Source organism: Pholcus phalangioides, unplaced genomic scaffold (assembly GCF_987345545.1).
Source record: "Pholcus phalangioides strain wild (caught in Gottingen) unplaced genomic scaffold, Ppha-v1.0 ptg000042l_1, whole genome shotgun sequence".
NCBI lineage: Eukaryota > Metazoa > Arthropoda > Arachnida > Araneae > Pholcidae > Pholcus > Pholcus phalangioides.
This window is the reverse complement of record NW_028301628.1, coordinates 26,728,770-26,741,549: the sequence shown is the minus strand read 5'-3', so window position 1 is coordinate 26,741,549 and position 12,780 is coordinate 26,728,770. Positions and strand designations below refer to the sequence as shown.

The following is a 12,780-nucleotide window of genomic DNA, read 5'->3' as shown; positions in this document are numbered from 1 at the left end:
TGTATAAAGATTCAAATTTGCATTGGCCTTACGAATTAAAAATTCCAATAATCTTAGAATCTTTTCAGAAAGTTCATATTTTATTCTTTCACAGGCCGACATTATCATTCATTCTGGTTATGGGTCGGGCAAGGATATATCTGTGTACAGTACTCTAGGACTTAAGCCTGAGCAGATATATGTGGTTGGTAAAGCATCTAAGAAGCAGCATACCATGGCAAAGGTACACAGTTTGATTTATTACTTAAGTTTCCTCGGGTGGTATTAACAATACTAGATAATTGTCCCATTGACATAGAAAAGCATGTAAGTCATAGTTTTCAAAAATTTTTGTTCCATCACCCCCTTCATCAGAAAATTTTTTTCTCTCATCGCCCCCAACTCAAGTGGGCCCATAGAATCCTATGTTAAATCTGTAGCTTCTATTGCCCCCGGACCATGCCATCGCCCACCAGAGGACAATATTGCCCACTTTGGGAAACACTGATGTAAGTCATAGCATGTGTTAATGTTGATTGTCGCAATTTTATTATGTTAGCATAATTAAATTGATACAGTGCAAGTGTTGTAGAAAACTTATATAGAATGAAATGTTATATATTACATACTGCGAATGCGATGTGTTGTCATATGCTTTCTGTACATATGCTCACCTGACTGGAGTGCTGTTCACACAAGTATAGACCGTTTACAAAATTTTAAGCACACGAAACTCCTTGAAAAGCCTTGGATGTTCTTCAAATGCATAGCTGGCATGAGTGACTTGTGTTATTGCAAGAGGCTAGTATTTCCGGGACTCCACTCTTTCTTTAATGGTGCAGAATCATTGGAAATCTAAAGATGTGCTACGTACTTGTTCACTAAATGGTTTATCTACTATCAAGAGAACCATTCTTCGAGATCATGAACAGACGAGCCAACCCAAGTAGGCATCACTTCCAAATAAGAATACCAAGGCCAGAAGAGTTTTTTTTCATGGGTATAGATGCTTATGCCACATGAATCTGGGAAACTTTACCATTAAGCCTCATATGTACCATATATCCATGTTTTTCTTCCACAGTTGAAGATTCTGACTTGGCTCCATATGTATAGTGTTTCCTTATTAAATTGGATATTTTAAACTCTTTCAATTTATTTTCAGTATTTTTAACTTTTTTAGTGTTTTAAATTGTATCTAACTGCATATTCTTTACATGAATTTTTACATGCTTTGTGTGTGTTTTTCTATGCCCGGTATAAGTGCATCCATGCTCACTAGAGCTGTGTACAAATAAACAATACTGGAATTGAGGAAACTGTTTTCCTGGCAAAAAGGTATACTGAAATAGAGTTCTGTTTGTTCTAGATACTTAGTGAAGGCTATGCTGCCCATCTCGCTGACCTCAAATCTCCTGGTGCCTGTAGACCAGCACAAGGCAATGCACGAATGGTTATGTCTAGAGGTTGTTTTGGCCTTCCAGGTCAGAGCCCTGCAATCACAGCCATGCGGCAACGCAGATCTGCAAAGAGAACTACATCCTTTCCTCTTTCCGGGCAGAATTTCGACCTAAGACAGAACATCTCATCAAAGAGCAACAGTACAAAGACATAAGATGAGATAGGCGATTTATTTATTTTTTGTTTAAGTTCTTATTTTGTGCAAATAGATTGTGTATATGTATACAACACACACAACACAGCTAACACACTTGTTGAGCTATTTGAGGGCAACATGGCCATCTTTTTACTCTACATTGGAGCATAAGTGAATATGCAAATAAAATTAAACCAAGTTTTGCTTAACTCTTAGGCAGCTCAAATCAAAGAGGAAGAAGAACGTTGATCTAACACGACTGTTTCATCTAACAAAAAACTAATGTTTGATGTGTTATTACTGGACAGTGTACGTTCATATTTTTTCCCCTTTGTGCGTGTTTTTCTTCTAATTTTGTGTATTCGGTTCATTTAATACAAACAATTCTTATCTAGAGAATGTATAAATACACATATATATACACCAATGTCTTTCATTTTCTTAGATTACCATTAATATGTTTTAATAGTCTTTCTTGTAACCGTCAATGTTGTCGCTACCGAAAAACCAGCAGAATGTCTCTATTGTAATTGTATTGTCGTGGGATCAAGTGTTTACTGCAAAAAAATATATATATATAATATAAACACAGTTGTATATTTATATTGAACATTTTTTATGTACATAAATGAGTATATACATATATGAATTATTTTGAGGTATGAAGTAGGAGTTTGCATGCAAAAATATCAATATCAGAACTCAACTTTGTATGCTGAAAATTGGGAGTAGCTTCGTCAGAAGCAGTAGAATATATGATAATTGAAATATACAGTAATATATACAGCTCTACCCAGGTTCTTTTCTGCTCATGTGTGTATTGGAATGCTGTTAAAAGGTATTACTTGTGTTAAGATATGGTAGAGATGTTCATTTTGTTCTTATCAGATTTAGTAACAAGCTATGTGTGTGATCAGCGGGGGAAAAGAACGGTGTATATAAATCGAACATTTAAAATTATCTTTTCGATCTTTGTAAAACTAACTTTACATTGTTTGCCCTCCAACTTTACTTTAGGTTTTGCTCAGCTTGCTTTAATGAAATATTCTGGTTAAATCTAATTATAGGTGAAATAATTATCTGAATACATACCATGAGTGGAAAAACTATCCTTTTATGTTAATATATATAGAAACAGCTTTGTAATCACCAATGCTGTAATTATCGTCACCTCATTCACTAAACATTGATTACAGTGGAACCTCCTTAAGAAGACCATATGACATTCTGTTTAGATCATCTATAGAGGGTGACCGAAAATTTAGGTAGTTTGATTATGATCAACAAAACAGAATAAAAATTTCATTTTCAACAATGGCATAAAAAGTTAACATTTCCAATAAGTGTTTGTTGATGTAGTTGTTTCCTTTCTTTCAAAAATTATTTGAAACTTTAGTCATAAACTGTCATTATATGCAATTTGATGAACTAATAGACGGATGTATAATTTGAAGTCCTAGCTGGGATTCAGTCCGAGACCTATACAACTGAAGGTTGATTTGGCAGATGTTTCTGTGTTTTCTTTACTGGAAACATTGTTCGATTCCTCGCCCTGATACTGTCTTGTCCTATATTATCTGGGATCAGTTATATGGGGTATATCAAACTCTTTACTGTATCTGCATTATTTTGCGCTCTGATTTGATTATTTCGTTACTCTGTTTGCTAAAAGTTTCGACAAGACCTGAACTTTTTGAATTTTTTCACGTGTTCAGAAACAATTGTGTGCTATAGATTATTTATTCGGTTTTTCTGTTTCTCAGATGGATAATTATCCCCCACCCACCTACACAACCCTTATTAATGGAAGTATCCACAAATAGACTGCAGAGGTAGTCATGTAATGAAGGTAATTTTATCTGTGGAGTCTATTGTTCATTCCAAGAAACTGGCCCCCATGAAGGAAGGCAGACTATAGAATATGAATTTCTTGTGGAGGTTTCACTTTGGTAAAATGATACTGCGGTTTCTTAAGTTTGGTTATGTTTTGAAAGATGACGAGTGGTCTCTGTGTGTGTGTGTGGTGATTAGATGCTGCGAAATCCTTGACATCTGATCAAAATCCATTTCTATTTCTCCCCTCCCTAACTTTTTTGAGTAAAGAGTCTTAACATTTTGGGCTTAGCAAATGAATACAAGAGACGTTGAAAATTGAATATTTTATATCTAGTTATACATACTTGAAATCTACTAATGTATTTTAGCAAAAAACAAAGTAAATTAAAATAAAATATGGTCAGTAAAGTAACTGAAATTTGTAAATTATTCACTCAATGATATTTGGCAATGTAAGCAAAGGAATCTAATCCCTTCATGCTAATAAATAGCTATGATATTTCTACATGAATTGTAAAACAATTTCTATGGATATGTCGCACCATCGCACTTCTGAAGGATACTTTTTTTAAGTGAAACGTATGGGAATGTAAAAAAACATTATATTGTGTGTCTTTTTTGCATGAAGCAATTTTTTTTGTATTGCTTTTCCATTTATTTCATTTGAAAAAAACTGGGTTTTGTGTATTTGATAACAGGTTGTATATGTACAGCAAAAAAAAACAACCTTAGTTGACAAATCTTTGTTGCCATAGTGACAAAAATTGAAAATTTGGGCCAACAATTTTCTAAGCTTAAATTTCTGAGGATGATAAAAATGATTTGATTTATAATCAGGAAATCCCAAAAAAGTGAAAAAATTTTGGCTTTTAAAAAAATTTTACTGGTACCCAGTTTTCCTTTTTGGTTGGTCAATCCCTGTGTATATACAAAAAAAAAAGTGTTTTGATGAATGTGAATCACAAGATGCTGCATTGATTTTGGGAAATCGTTAAAAGCAACTTAAATTCTCATCACATATTTCTAAGAGCTTTCTTCTTTACTGTTATAAATTTAGTATCTTTAATTATCGGGATGAGCTTTTTTTTCTACGAACAGATCACCGCAAACATTTCCATATTTTTGGTAAAAAAATGATTCAAACAATATTGAGATGACTGACTTCATAGAAAATGTGATGTTTGATCATTTTTTTTTATTTTTAAAATTAAATGACATAGCATAGAATTTTTCTCACATGTACATCAATCGGCACGAATTCACTGATAACAGATACCAATGCATATTTATTCTATTTATAGGATAGTTTATATTTAATGTATAACACGTATGTCAATATGTGTACAAGGCTTTTTTGCAGCCATTGTTTTATGTAGGAAGAGGAAGGCTGTTTGCCAATTGTAAATGAGTAAACACAATATTTCTTCTGCCAGGAATCTGGCAGAATATAATTTTCTCATTTACGATAGTCAAAGAGCTCAAAATCTTTTCACCGTAATGTATGTCAATAGCTTTTTTTTTTTCAAATCAGTTGTCAAGTGAATCTGAAATGCTTGTATGTGAATGTACTCAATAACTAATTTAATTAGGACTAAATGATAGAAAATTTTGAGACACTGCTGATGCTTAACAAAAAATTTTCAAACAATATTTTCTGGCCAATATTTGGGATGGAAAAATTTATGGAGGTAAAATTGTATGAGCAAGTAAGCAATCATTTGTTTTTGGGGATTATTCACTCTGTATTGTGATATACAGGGCGATTCCTAACTTGTGGTACAAATGTTGAGCTGTAATAGAGCTTACTAAACATTTTTTTGGCAAGGAATGCATGTCCCCAGCTAATGCATGAAAGTACAAGAGTCTTCAATGCATCAAGTGGTCAAGCACTCGCTGTTGTGCCTCTCCACCATCCATTTTGTAAATTAGCTGATCAAGAATAGCTACACAATGTTCAAATAGTAAGCTTGGTAGCCACACCATATAGAAGGTTGATGATCTGCTGTAGAAGGATGCTTTGCTCATGCTCCCCCCCCCCCCCACCACGAGGGTGGACTGACAGAGCTCTAGACCCTGGGCAGAGACAATTCTTGTGGGGTTTTTTTTTTTCATGCTGTAAATTTACCATACAGGGGTCCTGCTTCAGGATGTGTGTGTGGTAGGGGGAGAAGCTCATTTTAGCTAATGTGGCATGTTTGAAAGTAGTTTAAATTATTTTCAATATCCTTCATATGCGAATATTTGGTACGTACATTGCTTGTGTTTGTGTTAGCAACAGTTGGCATCCTGTGCACATTCAAGCTTACCAAACACGGTCTTCGATAAATGTAGTGAGAACGATTAATTTTTAATTTTAATCAACAACTGTATTCCTTCCCATCTCCAATAATTTTGACTCAATAATTAAATTGATAGACTGGTACTTCTAGGCAGGTTGAGAGTCAATAATCATACATATTTGAATGCTGTGGTCGGTAAACATGAAGAATGTATAGAAATGACAAGAAATTCATCTACAAAAATGTACGCAAACAAAACAGAAATGAAATTGATGAAAACTAAAAATTTACAGGAAAAAAAATGTAAATTTAAAAAAAATTAATAAGTAATTTCAAAATCGACAAAAGCCTTCGATAATTTATGGTGGGGTGGTAAAGGCTGGATTTGACCTGTTTGCCCACCCCAGGGCTATAACTGTCAGGATATTTTTGCTTCCCTGAAAATTTGCCACTTTCTTTTCTCCCGAGACAAGCTCACTCATGTTCCGTTGACCATAAGTTTTGAATCACCTTATATAGAAATCGGGTGGGGTGGTCTCTCATTAACAAAAAACAAAGCACTTTTCTTTTTTTTGATCACTATACTTATTGGAACACCTATAAACAACAACACATAGGTTAAAAACTGAAATGTATTTGAAGATTAGCAAATTTTTCTTGAATGTATATCTCGAGGAACACACACACACACATGCTTTGAACAGCCAATGGCACATCACTTAATTACGACAGCATATATATGTGAAACATCGCTAATGGCAAACTAAAGAGTGTTTATATATAAACTGTGCACTCTGTCTCTTATACATTGGAAATGTAAGCGCGACCAACGTAGAGATTGTCCTAGTCACATTCCTTTCTCTCTGCATTCACATTTGCTCAAGTAGCATCTGTTCCTCTTTTTTTTTAATTTATTGTTTGTGGTTAATTAACATAATATATATATACATATATACTGTGTTATGTTCCTCGGTGTTAAATGTTGAAAATGATATGCATAGATATATCACTGTTTTTCATTTGTATATATATAGTATATAATGTGCATATATTTGTAAAAATATTGTGCAAGGATGACGTGTGATGCCAAAAGTGTTTCGGTTTTTTTTGGAGATCCAAGACAAAACATATTCATTCGGTTTGTTGTAAGTGTTCGAATAATTAGCTATAAAATCTGTTGAATGGGAATTGGAACACCTTTAACACAGTTATTATTTGATTTGCCTCTCCCCGAGTAGTCATTCACGAATGGTGAATATTTTAACTTCGGATTATTGTATATATGTAAAAATGTTGCTTGAGGAATTTTTCTCACAAAGATTTGTGTGAATCTTTATCTCGGGACTTCAGTACAATCCATTTTTTTTAAAATTATTTGTTATTGGCTGGAGAACTGGAGAAACCGCGAGACACCCAGGCTCGGTCGCAAGAAGCAACGCAAGCACTTTGCCCCCCCCCCCCCCCCGAGGGGTGGGGGACAGGGCATCTCCGGTAAAACCAAAATTTATTGATTCGTCAAAGATTACATATAGTGAAAGGAAATCAAAAATTTGTTAATGGCTGCCTAAAATTAAATTACTGACATATTTTAGCGATAATTGCATCTGTATACATAGCCATGTTATTGCATGGGTCCACACCCCCCCCCCTTCCCCAAAGGCATCAGATGTATAGGGAGTTCCCTCATGATAACAAATTTTTGATTGTTTAATTTTTGAGAATACGTATGTGAAATGGTAGTCAAGCACTTTCAGCTAAGTAGGGGTCTCCATGGCACTCTTAAAACAGTCCTGTGTGCACGGCCTGATTTCCACATGATACAAGAGGGGAGTGTTTTCCCAGCATCCCATAGTTTCAGGGAAGAGCCACTCAAAATTTAAACTAGGGTTACCAGAAGTCCTTCTTCATGAGGAAGAAAACATGTGTCCTCTCTTCATTTTTATGTCATTTTAAACCTTTTTCTACAAAAATTTACCCTTTTGTCTTCAGGTTTCCATAAATTTTTTTTAACTCTGAAACATCTCTTTTCATTGACACGAATGTATGTTCATTCCCCCCCCCCCCATTTTTACACTATTTTACCAATCTGTCTAAATTCCCAGAATACAAGAATCTATGTTGCCTCCAAGCAGAGCAGATTTTATTCTAAACACTGTCCAGCTTAATAGTAAGACTTGACAACTCCCAGCTTGCCCAGCTCCCAACTGTCCAGCTTGCTTCAGGATAATATGAAAAAGACTCCAAAAACCATTCTGGTAGAAGAAACCGCAACACACACATCCATTTTGAAAATACATTTATTTGATCACCAACATCTAGTGCCTTGTGATTAAGAGTAAATGAGAGTGTTATCTCTTCTATTCAGAAACAAAGAAAACTTGCAAACAATTGTTTTAATTTGTTTTACAATAGTTTGATGCTTTCATTGATAGACCTAGCGACCGAAGTAATAAAATAATAGTCAAACCTCTCTATCTGGAAACTGAAAGTTTCAAGATAAAGAGTTTTTCGAGGAATAGTGTTTTTCCCGTAAAAAAAAGGAAAAACATGTCAAAAATTTTGATTGATAAACACTAAAAATTCAGTTCTTAATTTTACAACATACTAATGAAGTTATTGGTTAAGTTAGATATGTTCAATATCACCCTTTATATGCAAATACGTGAAGATATGTTTGATTTTTTTTTTAAATTCAATTTTCATTTACATACCTTATTTAAAATAATTCGTAAGCAAGCTTGTATTAATTCATATTTTTTGCTGTTGAGCCTTCAGAATGTCATCTATACTAGCAAGGAGGGCCGCAACTACATGCTTGGTCAGCCAGGGCAAGCATACATTTTGGTATCCGCTCTGGTCCAGCGCCTGGGGCGTCGGACCCGTTTGCTTCCTTCTAGTTGTAATCCTGCTAGCAAGAACTGCAAATATTTCAGGCTCTATCTTCTGAGATCGCTGCAGTAAATGGTGCAATGTTTTTACTGCATGTTCAGCATTTTCACTGTTACTTTTTCCTAATTCTTTGGAGCATCTTCTGTGGTATTTTTGTCACCCGTGTAGGCCACACATTCTACAATTTCGGTATCAGTTAAGGTGCCTCAAGTTTGTACTGAACTGTCCATTTCCAGAAAATGAAATTTCTAGCTCCAAGTTTTTTTTAGTTGCATTCTAAAATTTCATCTTCAGCACCTTGTTCTGGGAATAGTTAAAATTCAAGTAAACCACCAGATCTGATCCTTCATCATTGAGATGACTGGTTCCAAACCAAACTTACTTGAAGCGATTTTGGCTGACTTTTTGCTATGCCAAACAAGCCATCCACATGCCATTCACCTCCCGTCGATCATGGTATCCATCTATGATTGACAAGATCCACCAACACAATGGGTCATAATACTAATAATCCTTTCTTATCAGTTTCTTTCATCTCCAGAAAGAAATCCTGATTTATGCAAAAGAAAGGGAATTATAGAGTTTTCTTTTTTTATTATCGTGGCTGAGTCTTTGAGATAGTTTTTCGAAAATTATTCTGAGACAGAGGTGAAAATGTATTGATTTAGTACAGTATGGATTTTTCCATTTTTCGTGATAGTTTTTGAAAAAGAGGTTTGACTATTACAAATACCAGCATATGTAATATCGAATGCACATCTGCAGCACCAGCTGTCAATAGGTAACTTTTTGGTACAATTTAAAGGCTTCCTAATAAAAATCACAGAACCAAATGATGCATTACTATCTGCAACTTTGACACCGTATAATCATTTTTACGGACAGTATAAATTAAGTAAGTCTCACAGTCTCCCACACAAATAATTTTTTCCCCTTCTATCATATTTATATGATATTACATCTGTGTTAAGGTGGTCCAGATTTCCACTATTTTGTACAGCAAAAACTATTCATGTTTTTTAGATTCGAGCTTCTTTGAGTTTTTTTATATTCCACGTTCCTGATGGGTGTAGTCAGACTAATTGTGTACATAAATGATGTATATTTCGTATATATATTAGATAATGTCTTCACAGTATATGTACAAATGATGTCCGATAATTTTGTTTTTGTTTCTCCCCGTTTGACTGATATTCAGTAACGATGAGAAAAAAAGAAAAAATTCAATATATTAAATAGCGGAAGCTGAATGGCTACTATGCATTAAAAAAAATCAGCTTTAAAAAGATTGGAAAAAAATATTTTGTGGGCGTTACTGTTTTTACAATGCAATATTCCAAAAATTTTTTGAACATTTAGCCAAAATTCGTGTATAATTGTGCAGATAAAAAAAAAATTGTTCAGAATATTATTCCCGAGAAACGCAGCTGCTGAACAAAAATATCTAAATAAAAAAAGTTGAGTTACTTTTCTCTTAAATTGTTTGCCTATATTGTTTTCAGAGGTGTTTACTATCGTAGGAAAAGTCACAGAATGAAAAGAAATCTTGTTTTTTTCTCTACAATTTCTCTCTAATTTTATTTCTAACATCGTGGGCTCTGTTATTGATAGATACTAGTGATTGCACAGTGGTGGCCAGCTGAAGATAGCTTTCACTTATTCTTCGAACTTGAAAACTGACTCTCATTTGCACAATCGTTTAACTCTTTAAAAGGCACAGCAAAAATCACTTCCGTGAAAGCGGGCTACTTTGGCACATTTTAAAAAATATCAAATTCACTTTCTAATAAACCATATTATTACTCCTAAGTTCTAGTAACCTTTTTATATTGATAGGCTATCTGATGTTATGTATATATGTAAAAAAAAAACAAATTCCCTTAACTTTTAAGCTAAGTAAAAAGGGAATCATTTTGGGCCGATGTTACTTTTGTATGTGGGTAACTTTGGCCCACTTCACCTTTTCCTCCTTAAAGCATTGAATGAAGAGTGCTAGGGTATTTCTTGAATCTGGGATCATTCTAAAACTTCAAATTTTTAAAGAAAATGAATATTTAAACTTGTATTGATCATAAAAATAACATCTACATGTTTGTTTTTGAAATTTTTGTTTAATCTCGTCTTACAAATCGATAAAAAAAAAAAAAACACTTTTAACACGCTTTTAACTATTAGGAACCAATAATCACCCGTTTTGTCATGTGATTAGCAAATGCTAGTGCTTCCTCTGCACTAAAAACCTTGGGATGACCTGGTTTTGCTAGAGAGTGCATTTTTAAGTGTTTTTAAAATTATCTGTATTGATTTCAACAGATCTAATTGCATCTGAAAAGTTTTGAAGGTGATCATTGTGTCGTAGTCTGCATAACTTTGACTTCCGGGCTAAAGTTATGCAGACTACGACACAATGACCACCTTCAAAACTTTTCAGATGCAATTAGATCTGTTGAAATCAAGTTACAGATAATTTTAAAATACCTCGAAGCAGCATTAAAAACACTTAAACTTTGACTTCCAGGCTGGGGCGCGGTAGCCCGGTCGATAAGATACTTGCCTGAAGTACCAAAGGATGTTTAGAGGTGTCGCGAGTATGATACCCGGTTCGTCATTATCAGAAAACTTTCCTGACACCAGGGGTACAACAAAAAACAGTGATGTGACCACAGCAAAAAAATTACTGCCGCAGGGAGTCCCCCATCGAGGGGTTAGTGCACCAACCTCTTGATGAGAATAAAAAAAAAACAAGCCTACCGTTCGGAATCGGCAATAAATTGTAGGTCCCTGTCTAATTAGCCCTCGTGTGCAGAAAATGACTGTGGTGCGACAAAAATTGTAAATTTATATGTATTATATGTATTAATAGCATTTATATATATACACCATCTTTAATAAGTGGGATAGACATTTTAAAAAATAAGCAAAACTATTCAATGCATAATTATGTTTTTAAGGGTACAAAAATATTAAAGCATTCCGATGGGCCAAAGTAGAGCACATTTTTGAAATCACTTGAGCTTAAATTTTCATCTAATTGTTTTCAGGAGAAAAAGAAAAATTAAACAAAATTCCAATCATATTACCAGTTTAAAAGTATCAAATTGTGTTTCTAGTTAAAGCTGGATTATACAATCTACGCAGTCGAAAGTTTGAGAGATGAAAAAACGCCACTGTTTGCTGCGCTACTCGATGTACTCAGTTGCCTTGTTTAGTATTGCTTCTTAGCTAAAAATAGTTTTGAAAAAATTTCTACACACATTAATTAGAGTATTTAGGCCAAAGTAGTCCGCGTTTACGGTAAGCCCCCTATAAAATGCCTATCTTTTTAAATGATAGGCAAAAAGTAAAAAGTTTAAGAAAGCTGTGTAATTGAGAAATCAACTTTACAAAATGCTTAGGCTTGTCAATGCTAAAATAATAGGTTTTTAAGCAGGCAAGATACTTCAGCAATGTCGCTTAAATGGTTAAAACAGTCGCGCAACAGTGAGCAGCAGAAAAAAACCAGGGTTTCTATTGCTTATCGTCATCGCACCAAATCTCGAAATGCTTTATTTTTTTTACAAGTGAGAGCTTTTCCTCCAAATAATGAATGTTAATTTGCCAACCATTCTGAGTGTTAAATGGCCAAAGCTGTTGCTTAATAACATAATAACAAGCATACGTGATAGTCTTTGGCAGTAGTGATGGCACTGCCTTAAATTTTTAGTCTTCAGATATAAGTGGGGATTGTGCTCTATGGAGGACTTTCCTTCTAACTGAGCACAACTCCAGTCTATCACATGGGCAATTTACTACCAGAAGTGTGCATATGTACTTAAGTCTGAGTGTGTATTGTGCATGAATTTTTTAGTGCTGTCATCTATTTCTTGAACTATAAGTGAAGTGTAAGATTGAATATTTGTACCTTTGTGGATCTGGTGCTCTATGTGGTGAGACTTTTTAAAGAAGAGATTCACACAATGAAGTTGAGATCCAATGAAAACCAATTTCAGCCGATCATGAGCTAGATTAATGTTCGTAGACAATCTCATGGTAGGGCATTAGTTCTTTAAAAAATAGATTTTTTACGGCCAAGCCTCTTAGGTATAGAGGATGTCCCATAAATAGAGGTACAAACTTTTTGAGGGGAAGCAGAGAGCATGAAACGAATTACATAGGAACCTATGACAAGAAATGTCATACGTCACTATAGGTGCTGTTTAT

General features: G+C 34.3%; 1 protein-coding gene across 3 annotated transcripts in view; it reads left to right on the top strand.

Moving 5' to 3' along the window:
- rdgB (retinal degeneration B) overlaps window positions 1-10,046 on the top strand; it is a 97,358-nt gene extending 87,312 nt beyond the window's left edge. For all 3 annotated transcript variants that reach the window (XM_089255174.1, XM_089255175.1, XM_089255173.1), the window contains exons 21-22: window positions 95-223; window positions 1,349-10,046. In XM_089255174.1, the coding sequence (XP_089111300.1) occupies window positions 95-223; window positions 1,349-1,594 (375 nt within the window). In that variant the 3' untranslated portion in view covers window positions 1,595-10,046. The remainder of the gene's footprint in view (window positions 1-94; window positions 224-1,348) is intronic.
- The last annotated feature ends 2,734 nt before the right edge of the window (window positions 10,047-12,780 follow it).